Below are 26,452 nucleotides of genomic sequence, written 5' to 3' on the forward strand. Positions count from 1 at the left end.
ACAGTGTTATGATATAAAATCAGATTCTAAGCTTTCCCATGGCCTTTTTGGCGTACTTGTATCTAGGCGGGTCTAAGACGACACAATCGTATTCAGACATCTCGGTACTTGCGTAGCCAGCCCCTCCCTTTTTCTACCTCTGCCTAGATACCGAAAATAGAAAGGGGAGGGGCTGCTACGCGGGTACCTGGTGTACCCGTATACATATTGGCTCAAAGGTGTGTTTACCAACGAGGACGAATTTTGCGTATTCTAATATAGCTGCACTATATAGCTATTTATCGCAAACAAACCCCTCGTAAATAATAAACCTTGCCTACGGCCTGGTAGTTGTTCGAGTAGCTCACGGAGGGTTCGTTCTGATACCTAGGCCTAATGACGCAAGTGCAAAGTCTGACAGAAGTGCTCCATAACAATTCGACCTTCATAACAAAAAATGTGTGTGCGTGCGCGTGCATGTTTCCACACATGCAATCTGCACAAAAATGTGAAATTGTACAAGTAGCGCAACATGACTCCAGACCTTGTATCATAACATTAAACACCATAAAGCAATTATCTAACAGTGTCACAAAAATGAAAACATCTTTGAGCTATTTAATTAGTGTATTACAAGTTGCAACTAGGAATGAATTTATTTTTTACGCTTTTCAACATGTTCTTGTCTGTTTAATGCAGTACAACTTTGGTAATTCAATTTCCCATATCTTGCTGGAAGTTGCGCCTAGGTTAACTGCCATCCGGTAGTCTTTACCTTCAACCAATTTTGGACATAAACAGCTGGATTTCCCATTCACTTCTTGGCGTACAGATAAAGAAATAGTTTTCCCAGAGTGCAGTTTGTCAGAAACGCTATTTTTTGCTTTGCATACTTTTGCAAGTTTGACGTCGTATGTTACTTTGCCACCTCTAGTTGACTTTATTGATTTTACACTCACCACAACCACTAATGCAGAAACGCCTTTGAGTAAAACAAACTAAAGAAATAGAGAGAAAAAAATTAAACATCTTACTTGCGTCATTCTTTTTAACTGCAACTTTTCGGGAAGCTTTTGAAAAACACTCGCAACCTTCATAAACGATTATAACATTAAAAGCAACACTACAGTAATGTGGTCGAGTTTACTGACATGTGTTCAAGCATGAGTCTCGGCTGTAGAAATGATTTTCGTTACCAAAACATCCTCCATATCGAAATTTCGACATTGTTTGGACGAAGAGTCGTAGTACCATCGAACGCTCTTTTCAACGTTGCATTTCCCGGCATCGAATGGCAGGTTGCAAGTGTCAGCTGTAACACAGAAGCCGTCGATTTATTAGAATTTACAAGAACTCAACTACTAAAATGTTGGTAGCACAATACAGGAGAGGTCATAGTCTAGCTGTAAGAGGAGGGTCCATAGATTTGCACCAATTTGTTAGCGGTCCTGCTCATCAGATAACGTATTTTAAATGTCTTCTGCAAGCAATATCCCGTGTCATGTCAAGAATGTAGTGTCCCTAAAAAATGAACAGATCAGTTGCATGTCTGTAATGCATTAATTAACAGTAACTGTAGTACGGTAAGACTTGTCTCAAGAAAGGCGCATACCACCCGAACCCCTGCCTAATTTTGCTCTGTAGGAACTAAGTTAGTACATCTGCATGTATGCACTGGAACGCCAGAATATTTTAGTAAAAATTAAAGTAATACATATCAGTTCTGCTAACAATACATATAGCAAGGATTATCAGTAATTTCTATATTGGCAAATCTCGCGGATATAAATGTTTCAGTCAACGCTAGTCATTATCTAATACTCCGAAATCGAATCTTGCTTGAATATATAATCTTGATTATGCAATAAAATTGCAATTTTTTGTCAAAGACCATCTAGCCATTGCAAACATTGGTTCGTACAGGACTGATTTCTGCTTTGGAGCAACCTCACATATTGTATTACACTCATGCAGGAAGATTTCCTTTACTAGAGAAAGGAATGATGCTAACAATGAGATTGAAAATCTTACTATCAATGCATTTCTGTTGGCAATCCTCCACAGTGTAAAAGTTGTTTGTTCCTTCAAAGCAGCCGCCGAAAGCGAATCGTTTACACTGTCCAGTACTTGCATTGAACCAGTATCGGTAAGTACGCGGTCTGCACGTGGCACCATCTGGAGGCGCAGGCTGAGGACCTCGGCAATTTCCACCTACGTCATCAAATATTAGTAAGTTACAAACGCAAAAATTGATTGTACACTACCATAATGGCACTTTCCAACTGCTACTACTTTGACATTGTTCTTTCCCTCGTGGCAACTAGACGTCTTCATCACGCATTCGTTTTGGTATGTTTTCCCGTTTGAGCCACAAACTTCACTGCTGTCTGATGGACATTTAGATACATCCAAACATCGACATTCACCACTTTTCTTGACACTGTTGTATTTGCACTCTTCATATGACTGGCACTTAATATTTGCGCATGCGTCTATGCACAAAGTAACAATATAATTAATAAGTTGATTAAAGCGACATCATTTATTAGTGATTACATAAATACCAGTACATTTATTTGCCGTTTGTCTGTCTGTGTGTCTTAGCGACAAAAACATTTACAAATCAATTTACCCGTTTGTTTCAGCTTTAAATATGTGTTTGTTCATATGCCCTAATAGGGTGCTATTCAGCAATCCATATTTGTTCTGTAGTGAATCTGCCCTTACGTATTCCAAATTATGTACAACCTAACTTCAAACCACAGACCTCTCAACTTCAAAACTTCCAAAACCGTGAGACTGTTTGTCACTAAAGGCCACGCGCAAAATTATATTTGGAGTGGGCGTGGTCTACTGTTTTAATTAAGTTGCTTCTGCGCTGTAAAGATTTAGGTACACCTTGATGTACCATTACTGTAATCGTTTTCGGAGGCTGAACTGCAGCAGATTAAAATAGTAGTACAGCACTCTGTTTGCCAGAAATTCCATTTGCTATCATTTTGGGTTGCTATCAAAGAACTTGATAACTTGTACTTAGCTGCTCCTCCTGCATACTTCTTGCTTTTCATCCGAGGCTTAGTGCGAGGTGGAAAATCCTTGGAGTGAGATTGTGAAGAAGGATCAGTGGCAGGGTGATCAGCCGTAACATCTGGAGACCTGGTCGGACTGGAGCTTGAGTCAACTTTATCACAGTCTGCAAATTCACTACTGTGATGAGAAAATAATAATTAAATATGCAAGACTCAAAGGCGGGGCCTAACTCACGGGATAAGTTTCCATCCCCATGCTCTTCGACGTACTCAAGGTGTCTCGGCTTCTTGGATTTGCTATACACTACATCGTGATCGTCATCCGACATGGCTGACTTAACACAATTGACGCACATGTCAAATAGAGCAATTTTCCGTAAGCTTCCGTCTGCGCATTTTGCTTTGGTGCGAAAAAGGGTCTGGACTATGTGTGAAGGCAGAGCCCGCTGCCGTACGTATGTACTGTGTATATATGGCTTTGTGTAAAGGGGCAAAGCGTTAGATATATAAGGCTCTGTGTAGGGCCAGTGACCGTGAGAAATGGGGTTTCACCGTGAGACTGTGAGAGATCGTCTCAAACCGCGAGACTCACGTTCAAACAGTGAGAGTTAAGAGGTCTGAAACCATTTGAGGCTTTCAGTTGTTTGTGCAGTCCTCAAAAGCAATACATGTACTCAGCGACGGATCCAGGAATTTTGAAAAAGGGGGTTCACCGTTAGCAGTTATTTATAGCATTACTAATTTTCTCTTTTCTAATGAAATTATGAAATTATTAAACCACGCCTATTGTAAAAGGGGGTTTAAACCCCTGAACCTCCCTCTGGATCCGGCCCTGGTACTAAAGCGTGTTTGATACTTACTCTGACAAGTTGGTCTCTCTCCTTCCCATTGTCCGGATGCTTGACATGTTCTTCTTCTATTTCCTTTCAACAAGTACCCACTGTTGCAGTCATAGACAACTTTGCTACCATAGTCGTAGCTATTGCTATCTTCTTGTGTTAAAAAGCCATTGTTTGGGTTTTTCAAAACGGGGCATTTTTTCTCTAGCAGATAAAGCAATTTTAAAGTCTAGTATAGATAATCAAATAATGTATTTTACGAATTGGCACATTTCAACGGTTTGTTTGTCCATTTGTTGTCATGGTAACGTCTCTCAAAAGCACCTTTCAATCTTTCATAACCTGAGTGACATTTGTAAGTTGAAACGTTTGCGTAGCGATTTCCAGTGTAGGTAAGAAAGGCATTTGAAAGCGGATCAGCCTTTAATTCAGGACAGATTATCTCTAACAATACAAAAAACAAAACGGTTTCACATCATAGACAATGTTTCATGTAATGGTTGATCTATTCCAATTTTCTATCAACCTAAGAAAGCATGCTTAGAAACAGACAACAAACATAATATAATGACACTAACAGTGCTGAACCCTAGGCGACGAAAAATTGACGCCTTTCCAGTTCCAGGTACTTTGGTTGTACGTTAGAATTTGCAAATTGTGTGCTTCCAAACGCACTGCAAAGCAAGAAACTTAAGTACCTATGCGTGTGTTCCTAGAACACCCAACAATTGATTTTAGCCTCAACAACGAGGCATAGGTACGTACGCCAATCGCAACAGCACCAAACAGTTGCTGCACATGTACTGGCAAGCACCTACTTGCTACCAAGCACAACACCACGTGCACGTCGCTAGTAGACCCAACACTTGTTTATACAGATGGCTGAGAAAAGACAAGCAGTCTTATCATCAAACGGTAAATCACTTCGGCGCGGCGCTTTGTCGCAGGTTAACTAACTGTATGTTCACTTTCTTTATTCTCCGTTCGCTATGACCTTGAAGGTACACTCGAAAGTCATGGTCAGTAATCATAATTGGAACGTCCTGCGTGACTCCGCTAGACTAGTGGACAAGCTCCAACAACCACATGCTGAGATTACACGAGCGCTACACCGCACCAGTGAACCCACGCTATACATTCCAAAGTTGTTTACATGGCCATCGATTCGGTCGTGCGCCACTTCTGGTGAGACGACTACTCTAACCCTCGCTACTCTTAGCTAGGGTTAAAAATACTAGATATTGATGGCATGGATTGTAAGTGTAAATGCCATCTGGTGGAAAGAACATACGTGGTCTTAGGTACATGGGCTTAGGTACATGGGCTTAATACTCGCTCGTCGCTTGACATTGATTTAGAACACTCATTTGCTATATACGGGCCATTGTAACGCAATGTGACAGACAGACAAACAGAGAGACAGACAGACAGAGGCAGGTAAACAGACAGACAGACAGACAGACAGACAGACAGACAGACAGACAGACAGAGACAGAGACAAATAGACAGACAGACAGACAGACAGACAGACAGACAGACAGACAGACAGACAGACAGACAGACAGACAGACACAGAGACAGAGACAGAGACAGATACACAGACAGACAGAGAGACAGACAGACAGACACCTGATAAATTTGTATTATTGCTCTTTGAGAGGCCATGCCCGTTATACATGTACCGGTAAACCGTATGATTTTCGAAACAGACTAAATAAATACTAAATAGATTTTAATCTATGAATAAATTTAAATAACATAATAATTATTTAAGTAAAAAGAAACTATTAAATGGTATAAACGAATAAATATGTTAGCGACAAATAATACGCATAATCACTCAAGTGTTGCCATGCAGGTGTTCACGTCTGCATTCTGGCGCGCTGACGCTCCAACGTGTCTGTTGTATAAATAAACTGCAGAATTCTTGCCTACCATATAATAACCTTTGTTGCAAATGAATTTGACATTTTGGAGATACGTTGTTCTTCCAACGAAGTTTCCGTTCTGTGGCACTTGAGGATCTCCACAATCAACAGCTACGCAACAATGAAGTAACGTATTTTACGTTACAAACTGAACTTTGACTGCAGTGTAACACTTACCTCTACATTGCGGTGCTGTACCGGACCACTTTGCTTTCGGTAAGCATATCCGTATTGCATTTTTAGTATCACTTAACTCGTACCCTCTGCTACACACATACGTCACAGAACTGCCAAAGTCGTGATATCCGTGATTGTCACTGAAACTAAGTACTCCGTTACTCACGTCCATGGAGGCCGGTTGCAGAAAGCTAAATAGAAAAAGAGCAATTATAACACTACCTAACTAACCGTAGCTCTAACCCTAACCCTCACTTTAACCATATACTTAATCAATTGTAACACTACGTTTGATGGCGTAGCTAGCTAGACATTAAATGGCTAATCATGGATTTGAAGCACAACTTGTTGCTAAGAAACAAAATGAACGTATACATATATAGTTGTAATTCTAAACACTTTCTCAATTGAATTATAAAAGAACAGATTCGGTCAAACTAGAGCTTTATCATTACAACCTTGTGTCTACGTTGGCTGTTGAAGTAATAGCTTGCATAGGTAATAGCTTGCTTTGCCTCTAGCAGTAATAATTTTACAGCTGTTGAATGTCTTCAAATTATTCGTTTTTGTAAAGTTGCAATTTTTCTCGCAAGTCAGCTGTCAGTTTATGAGGAAGATGGTAGTCATGCAATAAACCACCAGCGTAATATTTGTGTAAGTAATTCTTAGCTACCGACAAGCCTGTACTTTATGTAACATCTTTCAAGTGGAAAATTGTTAAAGAGTGTAGGTTATTGATGTTTGATTTTAGGCTACAAAGGGTACCTACTCTATATGGTTACTATGGTTACTATTGAACAAAATTACGTGCAGTAGTAAACAGCAGTCTGTACCGCGCCAATCAAATTTTCTCTTACATTTCTTGCATGTTGGAAACGGTCTGCTCCACTGGCCTTTGCTTGTACAGCTAACCGGCTCTGCTGATGAAGCTACATATCCTCGATGACAATATAGAAACAACGATCCTTCCACAGACCGTTTTGTAATGTGGTACCATCCATTGACAAGAGAAGGAGGAGAGATGCATGTATCAGCTGCATGCAATTCACACACTAGCCATAGTTAAAAGTTGGCTGGCAACGTTTAACTTAATTAGCAAGAAATGCTGTTGTGCACAATTGACATTGAGAGACAATAAAAATTGTTTCTTTTACCTGCGTAAACTTCCACTTCACACACTTGAAGATATTGATTTGATATTAAAGTTACCCAGATGTAGTTTCCGTCAGTGTTGCAGATAAAGCTTGGCGACTGTCCTTTGATGTGGTTGATAAGGCGACCCGCATTGTCTTCGAGCATTGCGTAAAAGTGCAGAGTTACCGACGCTCACATTCAAGCCTTGTTGCAAGCTGTACCGATGTGACCCATCTCTCAAGTGCAGTTGAGCAAAGAGAACTAGCTTTTTGTGATGGAGTGAGATGCGAAGAAACTGAGTTTGGTCAATTCCTTTGAATGCATTAATAGCACAGTTTGCAAAGTCAGCGCCACCTGAATGACGGATAGACGATTCACCGTCCACAGCTTTACTGGTAAATGCTGTTTTACCATGTAATGTTACTGGACCGTGTGACAAGGCTATGTCTCTTCTAGATGAAGATAAAGTCATCGGACCTGAGAAGATAAAAACTCTTAGCTAAAGATAGCTCAGCCTAGCAAAACAGTTCAATTCATGTACATACCGTCGTATGCTTGTACTTCGCATACTTGAAGAGGCCACGGACTTCTCCGTAAAACAATCCAGATATATTTTGCACGCTTCATGCAAACAAACAGTGGTGACTGTCCGTGATCTGTGGCATTGTACGCTTTGTTGCCACACTGACTAGCAGAACTTAATTTGAGATCTTTGCTCACACTGACAGTCAAACCATTTTGATGTAGCTGTCTGAATCTCTCATCTCTCAGATGTAATCTCACACATGAAACGTAGCCCTCACACTCCATCGTAATTACCAAATACTTCAAAGGGGGTAACGATTGTTTTGTGAGAGATGTAGACGCACATTTTAGAATTTCTTCTAGCGACCCACCGCTACTTTTTTTCCTGTTGTCTCCATCAATAGCCACAGACGCACTAGAATATTGACCGAAATGTGAGTACCTGTCGGGATACAGTTTAGCCGATGCTCTTTCCAAAGATATTTCATTTCCTGAACAAACAATTCATACAAGTGACTTCATACGTTGTAAGCAATTAATTAAGTAAATATTTAATGCGAGTAACAGGAAGTCTTATGACAATAATAATTTTTAAGATTATAGTTCTACATATAATATTTAATGTTAACATTGTTCCAACTTACTAAGCAGATGTGTTCAATTAGCTTAAGTACCTTGAGAAAGCAGTAGAATCACAGCGACAGTCACGCAAAGAAATAGCAACAGCATGTTGAAGGTGGTTATCTGTTCTGTTACTAATTCCAAAAGTTCCTGCAATTTCAGTGCCTTGTAATTAGACAATTGTATTATTAAGAGACGTGCAGTCTGTAGTAAGACACAGTAATATTCTAGTAAGTAGACAGGTACTAGAAGACTCACAACGTCAGACAACAAGTGGAAGGACAAACATTAAAGAGACAGACAAAAATAAACGTAGAGCAAAGGTTGACAGCAAACACCTACAGACAGACAAAGATATACACAACGGATAGAGAAACAGATAGAGAGACAATCAATAAACCGACAAACAGTCAAGAATAGAAGTACACGACGACATACATACATACATATATACATAGATGATGACATGTCCACAACTGCGGTAAAGTACACACATGCAGACAAACAGACAAACAGACAGACAGAAAGACAGATTGACAGACAAACGGCAAGCAGCTCAACTCAAGCATGTAAAATCTTACAAACACGTTCACACACAAACAAACGGTTAAAAAGAGCGCTTGGCTTCCATCGTAGCGATGTGAAACGGCAAAGTCCCATCAATTAGTTTCTACGGTAAGAACAACTAGAACATCTATTGCAAAATATCTTAGAAGTTTATGCTTTGCCTAGTGCAAGCAACTCAAAGAGTATAGCTGTAGCATCAGAGTGTCCAATCGACTACAGAGGTACAGTACTAGAAACTGTACATGCATGCATGCATGCACAAACGGGAATACTACACGGACACCTAGACATTCAGCGACCCGTGTAGTTACCTTATCACAGTCCGATGTCTCTGAACGCTTGATTAATGCCAAGCAGAAAGTTACATAGCAATATGTAGTAGTTAGGTAGTCTAGAACGCGTAGACAGGGTGACTCCGCCTACTCGACCACTCCCCAGTGCAACACGCGACACGATCGACCTACCTCCAGTGCTAAAGCTAGAGAACGGCGCAATAAATTTGTACGCTAACTAATAGAAGAGTTAGTTTGTTATTGATTGTTTGAATTTTTGCACAACGCGTACACTCACAACAGTAGACTCAACCCAGTTTCACCCCGCCCTAGTCATTCCCCGGATTGTACATGTATGATCCGCCTACGTATTTTTAGAGCTACGTCGTTCTTTCCGGACTAAACAGACACCGTCGCCACTAGCACCGAAACCCAGTGGTAAGCAGAAACGTATCTCAAAGGGTTCAGATCGCACAGAAATCTCTCTTCTTACCTGAGAATCGTGCGCGGTTCCGACATGCTCGAGCTACAACTTGACGTGTCTGCATCTGCGACTGTGATGTGCACTCACTGCTAATTAGTGCTCTAGGCAGAGGCGTAGCGTGAACTCGAAAACTGGGGGCTAACTTCAAGTGCTAGGAAACACGCCCACTTTATAGACACACTCACTTTTATAGACACGCCCACTTTTATTGGTTGATACGGCAGTGGCAAATCCTGACTGAAAAATGGTAGTGTATATACTATAAACAGCTTTGGTCCTCACGTATTTACAGTCCACAATTTTTGTGACCACGCTTCTTCTTAAGTCATTTCTGTTGCTGACACTATCCTGGAGCTACCCATTCCAGGTAACGCCCTTGGTTAGGGCTTGCGTTGTATACACGCAAAATTGTTATTTGATCATATGGATATCTTTTATTTATATTGCAAATAAGATAAAATAGATTGACTATTTGATGATTAGAATGAATCCATCAATCACTATTAATCATTTACAGGCTAGGCATTCATGTTTAGATTTGCGTTTAGCTAAATATTTAATTATCTCCCTAAGCAATGAGATATTGCAGAATTGTTGTTGCTGTTATTGCAAATCAAGTGAATAGTTCACTAGTTACACAAAGTTTGTACAAAGAAAGTACATCTCAGATGACCAATCAGAAAACTTCGGACTCAAGCCTAACATTTTCTATAGTGCAGTGGCCAGTACAGTAGCAGTCATAGCAGCGCTGCATCGTGTTTTGTAACAGCTATAAAATCGGTATTACAGTTTATTCCATACTTCTTTGAATTTCTAGATTACGTTTCTGTAGAATTATCATTGCAAGCTCCAGAGGATATGGGTCAGTGAGTAATTGAAAATGATGGTCCTATGGCAATTTTAAGCAAGCCATTGCATGAACAGTCATGCATGAGCACGGAACTAGATAGCATAAAATTATCTTTGTGTATAAGCTATAGTTATTAGCCATAGCCTCTAATTTAATTAAACCTAATGCAGTCTTAGTGTATATATATTGTTACCTCTAAAGACAGTTTTGATATTAGCTTTCTACACAGTTTTCTTTCTCATTCATACTTCTGACGTATAAAGTATTGTATAAGTAGAGAGCTTGTTGAAAGTATTTTTTAGATCGTGAGCAAGGTCCTTTGGTAGGTTCTGTTAATTAAGATTTTAAATTCATTTGTTTTATGAAAGCCGTTGGTCCAAAACTGTTACAATCAAAATTTTTATCTGACGGTTACAGTAAACAAAATGAATTCTAGATCGTAAGTAAAGTAGTAAAGTAAACTTGATAGCACTGCAACTGACGATATGTCCTGCTTTGGGTCGAAGTAGCCTCGCCCCAGCCGCAGTGTGGATTGCAGCCCCGGATGCGCCGCCATCACCACTACGTCTGGTATGGTACCGCCTGACTGGGCGGGAGTAAGGATGTAAATTAAATTCCACAGCGCGTGTCATACCAATGGTATTAGCTAGGAACTGAGCTTTCGATTGGACTTTGACGTTGTTCTAGCCTTTGTACTTGTCAATATTGTGATTTAGGCCGCTGCCAAGCGTTAGTAAGAGATTGCAGCTACGTTAAAGAGCGTAGCGGGGAAATGGCACTTGCAGTGCATCATACGCCTTTGAACGCGTACACAGGTTCTCAGTTGAAGCTGCAATGCGTCTTATGCTTCTACTGCAATGCTTCTACTACTACGCAACAAAGTACACTTGTAACTGACACTAATCATGTCCCTAAGGACATCATTAACGTTGACCGCAAGGAGCGGTACCATACCAGACGCAGTGGTGATGGCGGCGCATCCGGGGCTGCAATCCACACTGCGTCTGGGGCGAGGCTAGGGTCGAAGGACCTCATTGCATCACATTCCTGTACGTACCATTTGCATAAAGAGATCAGAGCTGCTACGAAGGTAATAGTCCGGTTCCACAATAAAGACTGATCCGACGACTCGACCTAATGTAACCCTCGACCGCCCCTTTAATGCACGGAGTGTACAGTCGGTCAACGTCTGTCGCAAGATGGCGGACACCATGCATAGGGCGAAGTTTCCTGGTCCGCTGATCAAGCAGCTGCAGGTCCATGTTTTTAACGAATGACATGCACCAAAATCCGTATTCGACTCAATTTCGAGAACAGTGCAAACCCGTTGGATGGCCAGAAATTTTTCGACTGTCTAGATATACAATTCGGTCCGGAGAGCCATCTTTAATTTACGAAATTATACTCACGACTGAGTCTCCCGCATAGTTCTGTGCTGGATACCGCTACTCTTAGTAGACATGACGCAGTTCCAGACGATTGGCGTCAGTGTTTCCTACCGTCACCTCAGAATTGTGTTCAGAGAGCTTGCAATGCACAACAGCACGCTTGTTCAGATTAAGCTATATCTGGATATCATTGGAGAATGTATGAACCACGTGTAACAACCCAGCTAATCAGGATACAGCTTCAGATCGTCTATGTAGAGCAGATGACTGACAAGCTTACGTACGTTTGGCAGTCTCACCATGCTTACCATGCTCAGTGCTCTTCCAATAGCCGTAACCAGTTCTGCGTAACTCTACGCTGAGAGGATTATGAATAGCACAGAAAAGAAAAGGAGATAGGGACTCGCCATGGAAAATACCTTGCCTGATCAGGGGCGGATACAGGGGCACCTTTGCAAGGGGACGCCGTCTAGTATGCACAAAATAGCGTATACATTGTAAATTACAGCGTAGCCTTTTACCCACTTTTCAGTTGTATTGTCAGAAAATTCAATGACTTGATCTGTCTGTTGCTCAAATTGAATCTTTTCACTGCGCGACCTAGAAGCAGGTGACCACGTTTATCTCTCACACGTCTTGAGTTAACTCTACAAAAATGTATGACACTACACTGACACTATTTCCTAGCTATAGCTTGCTAGCAAATCCGAGTCGTTGTGATGACCTCGTGTGAGACGTGAAAAAACAGGAATAATTGCGCATGAGTAGTAGGGGTTTGTGCATCAGGGGTAGCGGTTCTGTGCATCAGGGGTAAGGCTTCTGTGCATCAGGGGTAGGAGTTTTGTGCATCAGGGTTTTGTGCATCAAGGGTAGGGGTTTTGTGAATTCAGGGGTAGGAGTTTTGTGTGTCAGGGGTATGGGTTTTGTGTATCAGCGGGTAGGGGTTTTGTGTATCAGCGAGCAGGGGTTTGCGCATCAGGGGTAGGGGTTTTGTGCATCCCGACGCCTAATTTAATAACGTCATTGCAAAACGTGGGATTGCATGGCTTTGATATTTGCTTGCCAAATTCCCGCGCAATTTGGTATACGGGCACCTGCTAGTACGAAAAACTTGTTTTCTAGCAGACCCGCGTTAGAGATAGTACTACAGCAGCTACAGTACTGTACTTGTCGATGGATCAGCAGAAGCGTACTATGAGGGCTACTTGTTTGTTGCAACAGTCAGCAGAACAACTGCATGCAAGTTGAATCTGAGCGGCCGGTCGCGATTGCCAGAATTGTAATTATGCGGCCTGCAAGGCTAATAGTAGCCAGAACTTTTGGTTTCCAGTTAATTCTAGCAGTAGTGGAAAACTTCGCCAATCATCTTTATTTCCCGCCAAACTGCGCAAGAAGGGTCGACGGACAAACACCGGATGGACGCACTGCTTGTTTGCTTGGCTGAGAATCTAGTAAAACGTTTCAGTAAGTGTTTTGCAAGTTTGGACGTTAGCCGTTGGGGAGAATTTGAGTTATGGGCATAGCAACAGTTTTGGTTGCTATGGCTATGTACCCACCGCATGTTGTGGTTCAGAACGCAGTATATTGCACTCATAAAAACCGTTTTCTAATATTCCATATGTTTATTAGCTCTTCAGACGACGATGCGACGCACCACAAAGCAGATCTTCTCGTTGGTAGACAGCAGCAACTCAACTAGCTCTATTAGCGTTGACAGGAAGTCGATAACACGCGCTTTGAAACAATTATCAATAGTTACAAAATCGTTTTATTCGAAAGCGCGATTAATATGCTTTTCAAATGTGTATGAATTGTAATTTTTACGTCTATAATGTGGCTACAGTTGCAAATAATTAGTAAACGACCACTTTCTTGCGCGAGCGCTAGACAATTAGATAGCTAGACAGGGCGACACAACCACCCCTTGATGCACAAAACATATACCCACAGATGCACAAAACGTTAGAATGTGGCTACAGTTGCAAATAATTAGTAAACGACCACTTTCTTGCGTTCGCGCTAGTTAATTAAATAGCTAGACAGGGGTAGACTCGTATCCAGTCCTCCTCGCGCGCTCCACGTGTTTTGGCACGTGCTTTTTGTGTCCGCTTGCCAGGAGAAGGACTGGCAACATATTATGTCACGTGAAAGGTTTTCGGTGTGTTGATTAGTCAAAACTGTAATGCGAGACGAAAAATGTTACAAAGGCACGCGTAGGATCCTATTAGAACACATTACAGAGCAATTACCTTCACAAATAGACGGTTATTTAGCGATTGTTCTCCTCACCCATGCTGCAAGCTCATTATTGTCGTGTGAAAATGACTACTGGTAGCAGAGTTTGGCTTGAGAAAGACTATCGACAGGAGAGAGCAGAATGGTAACTTACACTTGCTTGTTGCTTTGCGAGAATCCCAACGTAGGCCAAATTGTAATTTACAACCGTTTGCTGAAGGCTAAGAACAATATTTATTCCTACTGAAGAAGGTGGCGTTCCTGTCCGTTTTGTGCAACGTCTGGTGTTAGAACACTATAAAGCAGACATCAGCCATGTCGAAATCCACCGCATTGTAGCCGCCGCCTTTCCATTTGTGCGCCGCAGAATGGACAGGAAAACAATGACTTAAGTCTACGATGGGATTGTAATGGCACCTAAGAAGACACCATCAGAGCAGGATTTGGCGCCTGCAAATGAGAAGTGGCCGACAAGTCAAGCTGGAGAAACATCCAGTTCTTCGCTAGCCACGCTTTCTTCTCTTCACGTACAATCTAACTCGTCAAGAAGCCAGTCATTGCTTCCCGCTGCAGCTGGCTACCTAATTCAAGTTGAAAGTGTAGCTGAGGCCAACTGGGAGGTGACAACACATGCTCTTTGCGAAGAAATGGAAGACTTGCGCGCTTCCGGCTGTTCGCCTCTACTAGAAGGTCCTTTATCTCAGTCTGACCTTTGTAGTATATATATATTATAACAGTCGTAAGCTACGTTCCAGATCGGCACAAGCTATCACACCCTATCAGTCTATGCTATACTCAGACTCTAACGCAACAGCAATCCAACAAGTGCTAACAGTCACTTATCTAATTATCTAAGTATATGACACCCCAACCTACGCATGCTCACCAATCTATGTACCAGTCTACCACACTCCTCTCTCCTTAGCTTTGTCTATATCGGAGGGGTAACTGACGATTAACTCGAACTGGATAACGTCGATCAGTTCCACTTGATGTTCCCCTTCCTTCGGCTGTAGCTCCCTCAGCAAGAGATGGTGTGGCTATTGTAACAGGTTCTTCTGCTTGTTGTGCTTCTCTCACTGGACTAGTAGGTTCTGTTTGTCCTGTCTGTTCAAGTGTTGGTCGTGGATTAGAAGTAATATCTGTAGTTGTTTTAGTACCCGCCTCATCTGATGTCTCTATGACAGCAGGCACACTCCTTTCATCTCGTCTCCTGATATGTTCGATATGAACATATCGGAGGTGATTGTTCACGTCCACCATGTAATTTGTTGGTCCCAAGCGCTGTAGGATGATTCCTGTCAGCCATTTCCCTCGGCTATCACGACGTGTGTTGAGGACTGCCACTGTGTCTCCTGGGTTAAGATTTCTAACGTATTTTGTTGCTTCTTCGTATCTCTCACTCTGCCTGTCTCGAATTTGTCGTTCACTCTCTGGTCTTACTAATGTCAACCGTGTTCTCAGCTCACGTTTCATCAGTAGTTCTGATGGTGTCTTTCCAGTAGTAGTGTTTGGGGTTGTTCGATATTGCAACAACAGTAACGAAATCTGATGACTAATTGACCGATCTGGTGGCCTCATCTTCAGAGACTTCTTGAGCTCCTGCACGAACCGTTCTGCCTGCCCATTCGAAGCAGGGTGATACGGAAGTGTCCTTTGATGTCTAATCCTGTTCGCTCTCACGAAGTCTTGAAACTCTCTTGCCACGAATTGATACCCGTTATCTGAAACTAGCCTTTGAGGGATTCCATGGCAGCTGAATGACCTCCTCAATGCTTCAACTGTCTGAGTCGTAGCGGCATGTATTCCGAGCTCGTGGACTTCCGGCCACTTGGTAAATGCATCAATTACCACAAGGTATTGCTTTCCCTTGAACTCTGCAAAATCCACATGAAGGCGAGTCCAGGGCGCATCTGGGTAAATCCATGAATGTGACATCACATGAGCCGGCTTATTCCGTATACTCTGACATGCTGTGCAAGTCTTCACTACCTCCTCTAGATCTTGGTCTAGTCTTGGCCACCACACGAAACTCCGTGTTAGAGATTTCATTCGACAGAGGCCAATATGACCTTCGTGAATCTCTTGTAACACTGTGCCTTGAAGCTTGGTTAGAATAATTACACGATTCCCCCACAGTATACACCCGTCTTCAATTGTAAGCTCATCCGCTCGTCGTGCATACGGCAGTAACTGTGTACTTACATTAGGCTTCCATCCACGCAAAGTGTACTCGTAAACTTGTCGTAGTATGGAGTCTCGCTGCAGTTCCTTAGCAATGTCTTGCGCTGTAACAGGTAACTGCTCACAATGATCAATAGCATAGATTTTCTCATTAGGATCCACTACGTTGACTGGAATGGGTAGTCTCGAAAGTAGATCAGCTTCTTTGTTGCTCACTCCTGATGTGTATTCGAGGTTGTATTGATAAGCACTTAGAATTAGTGACCAACGCTGTAGTCGAGCCGCTGCTAGAGTAGGTACTCCCTCTTTCGAACCCAATATCTTCAACAGTGGTCGATGGTCAGTTACAAGTGTGAATGACCTTCCCACCAAATATTTATGAAATTGTCGCACTCCAAAGATGAGTGCTAACGCTTCTCGTTCCAATTGAGCATATCCTCTTTCTGCCGTGGTCAAGGTTCGTGAAGCAAAAGCGATTGATTGCTCACTACCGTCTGACATTACATGTGTGAGACAGGCTCCCACTCCATACGGTGAAGCATCGCAAGCAAGACGTACCGGTTTCTTCAAGTCATAATGCGTCAAGAAATCAGATTCCAACAAATTCTGTTTGGCTTGCCGGAAAGCCTTTGCTTGTTTTGCACCCCATTCCCACGATGTGTTCTTCTGCAGCAGACTATACAGTGGTTGTAGCATGGTTGAGAGGTTAGGCAAGAACCTTTCATAATAATTCAATAGGCCTAAGAATGCCCTTAGCTCGGTTGTGTTACTTGGCTCTGGAGCTTGTCGTATTGCTGCCAGCTTTTTCTCAGCCGGTCTAAGTCCATGCTCATCCACAACATAACCAAGGTACTCAACTCTAGTTTTCTTGAACTCACACTTTTCTCTTTTCAGACGAAGTCCCGCTTGACTCAGTCTTTCCAAGACTTGATGAAAACGTTCGTCATGTTGTTCTTCGGATTGGCCCACAATCAGAATGTCGTCTAAATAACAGGACACTCCTGGCATTCCCGTAAGAACGTTGTCCATTGCTCGCTGCCAAATTCCGGGTGCAGTCGAAATACCAAAGGGCATACGTGTGTATGCAAACAGGCCCTTGGCAGTGTTGATAGTCAAATACCTTTGGCTGCTTGCATCCACTCGCATCTGCATGTAAGCTTGTTTCATATCCAGACGTGTAAAGAACCGTCCTCCTGCTAACGATGCAAACAAGTCCTGTGCATTTGGCATTGGATAATTGTCCATCTCCAGGTAGGGGTTAATTGTTACCTTGTAATCGCCACAAATTCTGATAGAATTATCAGCCTTTCTCACAATGACGATAGGTGCTGCCCACTCACTGTTTTCCACTGGCTGTATAATGCCCTCTTCCTGAAGTCGATTAAGCTCCTCCTCTACCTTCTGTTGTAAGGCATAAGGCACTGGGCGTGGCCTATGGAACTGTGGCTTGGCATCTGCAGACAAAGTTATCTTGGCTTGATAGCCTTGCAAAGTACCTACTTCCTCTGCAAACAACTGAGGAAACTTCTCAGGTACATCAAAAACTCCACTATCAACTTTGAACAGAGAAGCCCAATCAAGCTTGAGGTTTGACAGCCAATCTCGTCCCAAGACTGCTGGCTTATCACTCACATCTACTACAATCAACCGCTCCATGGATTGTTGCATTCCATACTTGATTGGTACAACAGCTTCTCCCTTCACCTTCAATCGTTCACCACTATATGACTGAAGTTGGGCAGTGCTCTTCTTCAGCTGTACGTGGGATAGAACTTCACTATATATCTGGGTTGGTGCAACACTCACTGAAGCTCCAGTGTCCACTTCCATCTCCACATTCCTGCCTGCCACCTCTATTGTCACCTTGACCCCGCCTCTACCAGACAAAGAACAAATGAGGCTTACATCTTCTGCATCTACTTGATATGTAGACTGAGTCTTCGGTTTCCTTTTTGTACGCCAATTGCCCTCCGTGTTATCTTTCGCGTTATCTCGTTGCTTCTTCCGACATGCTTTAGCGATATGGCCCTTCGTCTTGCAGAACAGACACGTGTAGTTTTTGAATCTACACTTGGTTGGGTCATGACCATGATCATTGCAACGATAACATGCCTTATCCAAAGCACGCAACGATTCCGATTGGCTGCGGCTGCTTGTGGTCGCTCTCTTGACAGCAAATGTCGTCTCCAATGTCCTGGAATGTCCACTAGCTGCGTGTCGTGTCGACTCCCCACGGAGGTGTTGTGTCTCCACTCTGGCTGTCTCTGCAGCTTGTGCAATCCGCAGAGCCTTTTCCAGCGTTAGCTCTGCCTCAGCTAAAATCTTCTGCTGTATATTCTCGTGTAGCAACCCACAGACTAATTGATCGCGTAGTGCAGTATTGAGCTGCTCACCGAAATCACAATGTTTGGCGAGGCGTCGCAGCTCCGAAACGTAAACAGCAATATTCTCGCCTTCCCGCTGCATTCGCTTATAAAAGCGAAAACGCTCTGCGATGACGATAATTCTCGGTTCATAGTGGTCTTGCAATAGCTTGAAGAGCGTATCCAACGATTTGTCTTGAGGAGCCGCCGGTCGTACCAAATTCTTTAGTAACGTGTACGTCGTTGTGCCCATCGATGTCAGAAGAACAGCTATCTTCTTGTCGTCGTCCGTGATTTCATTTGCCGTGCAATAGAGCAAAAATCGTTCTTTGTAGTCTTTGACATTATCTACGCCCGCGTTGAACTCGCAGAGTTTCCCGTGTCGAGCCGCCATCCTCGTCGCCAGTGTATGTATATATATATATATTATAACAGTCGTAAGCTACGTTCCAGATCGGCACAAGCTATCACACCCTATCAGTCTATGCTATACTCAGACTCTAACGCAACAGCAATCCAACAAGTGCTAACAGTCACTTATCTAATTATCTAAGTATATGACACCCCAACCTACGCATGCTCACCAATCTATGTACCAGTCTACCACAACCTTGACTCGTTTTCATTGCAAAAATTCAGGACGTCTTGCAGTCGTATAGTCCTCACTTGTGGAATCTGCTTTGTGCTTTGGTTAGTCGTTCCACTGTCTCGTCTCCTACTTCGGAAGCTACTTCTCGCGTGGGAGCGACTATTGCCAGCTCTTTGATGCTGAAGTTTAGGGATGCCAAAGCTAGCTGGATGCAACTGCTTACAACTTTAGTTCTTATAGCTAAAGGAACGAAGAAGGAGGCAATTACGACTCTAGACCATCTGGGAGTTGCCCTTTCCTACCAACAAACGTGGCGACGACTTCAAAGCATGTCAACAGAAGGTGAAGATCGAGTAAGCTATCTTAGAATCCTCGCCTCCAGTAGAAAGCATATTAGCCACTCTTGCAAAAGTTGTGAATCCTTCGTTGAGAGAATGTCTGTGGGTACCTGCTCTTCTTGTGGCGCATCCTTGTTTCGATTGCTTCTCCATGCTTCAAATGTTCGCATCGTTCAACTGTTGCAGGCAGTCGTGTTCTTGCAAACCGTACCCTTGCTGTACTCCTGTACTTTGTCCGTACTCGTCTTTTCAGCAAATCTGCTGTCAAGCTGGCTAGTACTAGTGGTAAGCTTTTTGGAACCAATGCGTCTCATCTTTGTTGGCGGCTGAAAGTCGTCGTTCTGGTCACTATTACGGTCTTCTTTCTGATCCGACATCACGCTGGCAAAACACGTGGATACTGTACTGTACTGTACTAATACTTTTGAGCACGTGGCCTTATGGGGCTGATGTGCACGTCAACAACACTTCACAGCTGTCAAAATGTGGTTGTTTGACATAAAACTCTAGCTGTCATTGCAATACACAACCAATCTAATTCAACTTGAATAATCTATGAACTCTAATTACAGTAGGATGTTAAACATGCAAGAAATAGGTTAACGCATGGTAGGGAGACGATATCCAGTTTATTGACCGAGGTCAATAGACTGGATATCGTCTCCCTACCATGCCTTAACTACTACTTATGTCATGTAATCTGGATTGCTACTCTTTTTCTTCAAAAATTCATAGGTTAATGACTGTATAATATGTAACATGTACACCCACTTATGAAGTTTTTAGCCGTAGGGTACATTATGTACTTATTGGCCCATCTTTGATTACAAACTGAACTCTAAACTTCTTGGAAATCAAGCTGGTTAGAGTTGACATAGTCACCAAGAACGTAGAGATGAGAATTATGTTGTATCATAATTAATTAATTAAATTACTTATTTGCTTATGTTGATTGGTACATATAGATACTAATGTCTTTTGTTAATTTGGTAGATATAGCATTTTGTTTTCTTGTAGAATTATTATTAAGCACGCTGTGACATCAACTGCAACAGCATCATTTGACCATCTAAAAGTGCTATCAAGAGCAGCCATTTTTCTTATGGACGCTGTTAAGAAGACAGAAGAACAACTACCATCTGTTGTACGTACATCAGCCCATGCACCAAAGCAGCAGAAAGTGATATACATTTGATGTGGCAGTCCATGGTCTCAAGTGGCATTGCAACGGAATCTCAGGGAAGGCAAACCCATTCTGTGATGAACGATCCTAGAGAAAAAGGGTTTGAAAGGATAGAACAAGGATGGATTAGAGACTTTCTTTGTAGGACAAGTATAGGTCATGGTATTAGTGTAGAAGTAGTGGAGCCATCAGAAAGTCCACACTTAGACTTTCAAGATGTGGAAGACTGAGCAGCTGGCTTGGAGTGGGATGGTAAATATTGGAGTATACAGTCTAGCAGTGGAGCAAAAATTGATTGATTGATTGATTAATTAATTAAGGCTCGCATTCCCAGCTACTAAAAGTTTTCATTATTAGCTGTGGTATTGAGGTTTGAGATTGGGGCTACAGTATTTTGATTTCCCATGCAATGGAGCATGATGCAAGCAGTACTGTACAGCAATGTATAGAAAGACAACATATAGGTGAATCTGCATACTGAACTGCCACTATCTAAGGTGATCAGAGAGGCCAAAGAACTTCCACATACTGATTGCTGATTGATTGATGAAGTTCTCATGCATGCAGTGCCTACTATGTACATATATACGTGTCCATTGTTTACATAAAAGGACAGTACTTTTCAGACAAGCAGCTGTAGTTTTACGCTGTTAGGCAATCTTGAGATCGAGTGGACATGCGCAGTACGTATACTCGTACACCAGAGCTATAGCAAATTGATGGTTGTCAATGGTTGCCGTTCAGAGGAGCTATGCTGTACTTCCAAATTGAGTTGTCTTTTTCTGCGAGTGGATATGAGCGCGTGCTTGCGACTGCTGGAGCTTACTTTTAGCTCGTCATCTCATAGCCGACAGGGCTTACAACGAGACTGTGTATTGCAGCGTGGTATTGCGACTTTAGACCGTTTATGCGTTGCAAGTCTTCTAATTCTGGCAGCTCTCCTGACTTTAGAGCGGTGGCTCGAAGGGTTCGGTTACTGATCAGCGACTGAGGCCCCCAAAACAGTTGACCACTTTGGAGAAAGATCTGTGACCTCCATTCTTCGAGAGACCGCAGTAGACAATTTTGCTGGACTTGGCTTACCTAAAATACCAGTCGCATCTTTTCATGTTGGAAATTGTATTGTCTAGGAGAACTTACTGTTTTCTTTTGGTACCTTCTGCGACGTGCAGCAACTCTTGTGCGCGTAGGCTTGTTGACAACAAAGTAACCGTTAGGTTCGTTGCTGGTGGTTCTGCAATAAGAACAGCAGTTGTTGCTGTCAACGTGAGACTGTTCATCTGAGTCTAGTAATCTAAAAATTCCTGCTCTCAGACAGCTGCCATCAACAACAACTGAGCGAATCCTGGTGTCTCTTTTTGCGAGTTCATGATGGTGAAACATCAGAGTGGCTGTAGCGTTTTTGCCATCACGACCTGCTCTGCATATCATTTGGATGTGTAACAAACGTACCTATTGAAGATACAGATATAGCAGTGTTGTTGTTGTCATATTTTACTTGAAACATCTCTTCGAGCGTACTTGGTGAGCCCCATAGGACAACGAGACGTATGTCGGAAATATCTATTCCCTGCAATATATATTGTAGTATATTTTATTGACTGGATCTTGCAATGTGTTGTTGCTGAATACCATGCCAAATCCAATTGTTGCAATGACAATGGATAGAATGCCCTGTTTGAATTGGTCTTCAACTAACCGTCTCGTGTCATCTTTTAGGCTTGAATGATGAACACCTACTTTATGGCCACGATCAGCAGAAGACAACATTTGCCACAACTCAATGGCCCTGCTCTTTCTTTGGACAAAGACTATCGTTTTGGGACCAGATTCAGATTGTTGATTGTTCATCAAAGACTGGATTGCATTCTGTAATTCACAGTATTGCTCAAGTCGCATATTAAAGTTATCATAATGTTCTTTTACCTGGATGGACAGATATTTGAACGAGTATAAAAATGTTTGGCCGATCAAGTGGAAAAGACAAGGTCTTAGGGTTCTTCAGTTTTAGAGAGTTGGTGATGTACTCCAACATGCTTTTGTTGCTGTTGCAGTAAGAGCAATGATGGGACAAGAAAGAAGGCTTCTAATGCAGCTCATCTGGTCAAATTGCTTTTGGAAATCTTTTTCCCTGTCATATAAATGCTCGTCTCAGCAAATAGCAAAGGCAATACCATTCATTGTGATCAAGATTTACTTTTTAATTGACATTCTACACAGCACTTTTGTAGTAATAAGAAATTTTGTAATTACCATTGGCAGATGCAGTGGGCTTCATCAACTACGATCAACCCAATTCTACTCTGGACGTCACGGTTGTTAAAGGAATTGAGCCAGGGCTTTCTTAGGATGCACTCTGGTGACATAAAGACTACACAGAAACATGGTCATAGCTAAGATGAGTGTGACACCTAGAAATGAAATTCTGCTGACTGAAAGTGTGAGTCATAATATTCTTAGAAACTTGGTCAGTTGTTAGTGAGGGATTTGTACTACAGGTGGCTTTCCTTGCTAGGATGTCTAGAGAGCGGAGCTTGTCCACTTATGTAATTCACAGAAGTAATACGCACTTGTCTTGTAGAAGTAAAGTCTGAAAAAAACTCCTGATTTACAAGTGAGCTCCGTGGAACTATGCTGATCTGTTCGTTCATGATTGAGTTTAGAGGACAGATGACAAAACAGCATTTGTCCTTCACTGCAAGAGCAGGCAGCTGATAACAGAGGGACTTTCCTCCACTTGTGGACATCCTGACAATGACGTCTTCTCCAACCAGAATTGACAGAGATGTCTCTAGCTGCCCAGCACGAAGTGAATGGTAGCCAAAGACGTCCTGCAGCACTTGCTCAATCCTTTGTCTAATTGACATAGTTGAATTTGGCGCTGCTTTGCTCGAGTTTGAGCAGAAGTATTCGCGACTTCTATACTAGCTTCTAGCTACTGAATCTACAGTGACGATGTTTCGCTCGTAGCAACAAAAACGATCTACTTTGCAACTCTAAATTTCCGAACAGTCCCTAGAAAGAGCTAAAGGTTTGCGTTGTAGGTACGTTTAGCGTTGTACTCTCGTGAGACTAATTAATCCACACCATATTATCAGTGCAGGTGGCAACCAATTACAAATATTATACTGCTTGTTAGACGATCAATTACTAATTAAACTAATGAAATAAATGTTCACGTGACATAATATGTTACCAATCCTTTTCCTGGCAAGCGGACACAAAAAGCACGTGCCAAAACACGTGGAGCGCGCGAGGAGGAGGACTGGGTACGAGTCTAAGACGGGGACACAAAATCCCTGATACACAGAACCATTTGTTGTTTTTGACTAGTGCCATTTGCGTGACGTCTTGAAGAGTCCCCAACCGCCTAAGTAGTTTCTCTTGGAGTTGAAACAAATTGCTATAGAAGTGGCTGTCTGTATCTAGAAGCCAGTACAGAAGAGCAACATGTGAAGTAACTAACGCGCGCTAAGTAATAAAACGTATAGCAAACTACTAGAGTTTGGGATAACTGGTTGCTTGGTATTTAGTCGAAATACACTTTAGTTGTTAGAAAATACACTTTCAGTTGTCTAGCTAGGTTAAGCCATCTAGACCTGGTCCACGGACTAGTACTACAGTTCACTGTCTGCACCTTGAAATAATAGGTTCATGTCTCTTCTACTCGCATAGGTAAACAACAGATCGGCAGCTTTGCATGTTGCTCTTCAGGAAGCTGAGGAAGAAGGGCGGGTCTTGCTCTCTAGTATCGGACACCAGATTTGCTTTGATGCAAGTGCAATAAATAATATAGGTGAGAACCGTAAAGAATTGTGTTAGTGTTGAGCGCAGACGTCTACTAAATGCCCACCGAGCACGGAAAGTCTTTGACTCGTCTTCATCTAGCAAACAAAGAATTATTTGGAGAGAAAAGTAGATCTTGAAATGACTCCTATGATGTATTAATTAATGCTCATTATAGACGCGAAATAGACAACTACGATCGCAAGAAGCCGTGTTGTACATGTCAAGACGACGTGTGACGCGGCGGTAGGGTTTGGCTACGCAAGGCTCTGTTCTGCTCCAGAGCCGTATATATAGAGTTGCGACAACCCGTATTTTAGACGCCATTTTAACTCCAACTGCGCAACTACAATAATCTGGAAAATATCGTATGAAACAAATGACGTTTCCATACTAGACTGAGCTGTTACCATAGTCAAGCAGAAACTTGTAGCGTAAAATCGAGGTCGACTGAACGTCAGTACGTTTCGCTTCTCGTTGGTCCTTGTTTCAGAAAGTAGTCGCTGAGACATATGAAGCTTACAACAAACCGCATTACACCCTAGATTTGTTCCTCGCACCCTATGCACTCTAACAGAAAACCTTCGAAGGAGAATTAGGCGATCGGAACGTCACTTTCCAAGGACTCTTCCAAAACCTCTCGCGTTAGCCTCGGAATTCGGTTCATGTCACCCCAACATGTATCTTAGACTTATCTGTGAGCAAAGTGAGACGTACAATCTTTTGAAAACGATCAATCAGTTAAAGAAATAATCAAGCGAGACTACGCAAACTACAAAAGGCAGTATAAATTCTAAGCAGTACGATTACTCTCTCTCTCTCTCTCTCTCTCTCTCTCTCTCTCTCTCTCTCTCTCTCTCACTCTCTCTCTCTCTCTCTCTCTCTCTCTCTCTCACTCTCACTCTCTCTCTCTCTCTCTCTCTCTCTCTCTCCCTCAACAATACTTCTTATTAGATACAGTAACGGTAGCATTCATATAGGCTAAAGTGAAATAACTACAGGTAAGCAAACTACGATAACTCTAGGTTCTAATTACAAGAAAAGAAACAGAAAAATCTACGTAAAGGCTACGTCAAAATGGCGAACAGTAACTCTACTGCTGTCTTCCGATAATTGTATTGACCTTGTTGGACAGGATCCTTGCATTGCCTTTTTGTAAACAAACCGACAGACGGCGGCGCCACTCCTCTAGAAACTCTTCTGGTGAGTATCCTGCTACCGGTGCTGCTAATCAGTGTCTCTCTTGCTGACTCTCCCAAACGGCCAAATACTTCCAATGAGAATGGGCGAAATAGATAGCCTAGATCAGTAGGCATTTGCAAATATTTTTTGTTCTTGATACGATCTCGTTCTGCTGCTGCAAACCCTGCTGTTGTACAACTTCGACCAATATAGTTCTGAGCCCAAGGATGAGCGATGGTTATGTCCAGCAATAGCTTCTTCCCACTGTCAAAGTCGTACACAGCAATGACATTTCTGGACGTTGTTTGCCTTCAAATTATTCGTTTAGTTCTTTCCTGCATCGCAAACCCACTGGGGATAACATCTGACGTACACTGTCTAAGACTCGATCGTGTCGATGAATAGCACCCTTCCCCACTTGCATGTAAGAAGATATTATCCAAAGTTATCAATTGGCTCTCCGCACTGTGCAATACACCTGTCTATAGCTCTAAGAGCTGGCAAAGACGCACCAAGTCGCAATAAAGAAGCCATGCAAAATTCTGCATTGCTCAATGTGTAATCCTGCGAACTAGGTATTGCGTCTAGCCGGCAGCCAGCGGTAGGTCCTCCACAGCTGATCACTCTGGCCATGTCTTCTTAGATTGACAGTCTTGCAAGAATTGATGAAATTCTTGTCTTTCAGTTTAGAGTTGAGACTGGAGCTTTCTTGGATGATTCGGCAAATCCTTTAAAGATGAAATCAGTTGCTTTGTTGTTTCACAGGAGCTATGAACTTCAAGTAAAGTCTTATCCAGAT

At 42.4% G+C, this 26,452-nt stretch overlaps 3 protein-coding genes across 3 annotated transcripts; all 3 read right to left on the reverse strand.

The window, feature by feature from the left end:
* Positions 1 to 1,945: 1,945 nt before the first annotated feature.
* On the reverse strand, positions 1,946 to 6,882 carry LOC134176317 (sushi, von Willebrand factor type A, EGF and pentraxin domain-containing protein 1-like). The gene is made up of 7 exons (XM_062642988.1): positions 6,810 to 6,882; positions 5,953 to 6,143; positions 5,794 to 5,886; positions 4,172 to 4,291; positions 3,869 to 4,051; positions 2,244 to 2,471; positions 1,946 to 2,190 (listed from the first exon to the last, which is right to left on the reverse strand). Exons 1-7 carry the CDS (start codon positions 6,818 to 6,820, stop codon positions 1,946 to 1,948), a joined length of 1,071 nt encoding a protein of 356 aa, XP_062498972.1. The 5' UTR covers positions 6,821 to 6,882.
* Positions 6,883 to 14,823: 7,941 nt separating this feature from the next.
* On the reverse strand, positions 14,824 to 15,332 carry LOC134176629 (uncharacterized). Its single transcript, XM_062643300.1, has one exon. It carries the CDS (start codon positions 15,289 to 15,291, stop codon positions 14,950 to 14,952), a length of 342 nt encoding a protein of 113 aa, XP_062499284.1. The 5' UTR covers positions 15,292 to 15,332; the 3' UTR covers positions 14,824 to 14,949.
* On the reverse strand, positions 15,330 to 18,969 carry LOC134176318 (uncharacterized protein K02A2.6-like). The gene is made up of 2 exons (XM_062642989.1): positions 15,432 to 18,969; positions 15,330 to 15,346 (listed from the first exon to the last, which is right to left on the reverse strand). Exons 1-2 carry the CDS (start codon positions 18,967 to 18,969, stop codon positions 15,330 to 15,332), a joined length of 3,555 nt encoding a protein of 1,184 aa, XP_062498973.1.
* Positions 18,970 to 26,452: the final 7,483 nt, after the last annotated feature.

This window comes from Corticium candelabrum, chromosome 2 (assembly GCF_963422355.1).
Source record: "Corticium candelabrum chromosome 2, ooCorCand1.1, whole genome shotgun sequence".
Lineage (NCBI taxonomy): Eukaryota > Metazoa > Porifera > Homoscleromorpha > Homosclerophorida > Plakinidae > Corticium > Corticium candelabrum.

Excerpts from the sequence above, each read along its gene's own strand:
- LOC134176317 (XM_062642988.1), bottom strand. Across the intron at positions 4,052-4,171 it reads AGGTTATGAAAGATTGAAAG|AGAAAAAATGCCCCGTTTTG; the intron begins GTGCTTTTGAGA and ends TTTATCTGCTAG. Across the intron at positions 2,472-3,868 it reads AGAGAGACCAACTTGTCAGA|ACGCATGCGCAAATATTAAG; the intron begins GTAAGTATCAAA and ends CTTTGTGCATAG.
- LOC134176629 (XM_062643300.1), bottom strand. The coding sequence starts at position 15,291 with ATGGTGGACGTGAACAATCACCTCCGATATGTTCATATCGAACATATC.
- LOC134176318 (XM_062642989.1), bottom strand. The coding sequence starts at position 18,969 with ATGGCGGCTCGACACGGGAAACTCTGCGAGTTCAACGCGGGCGTAGAT.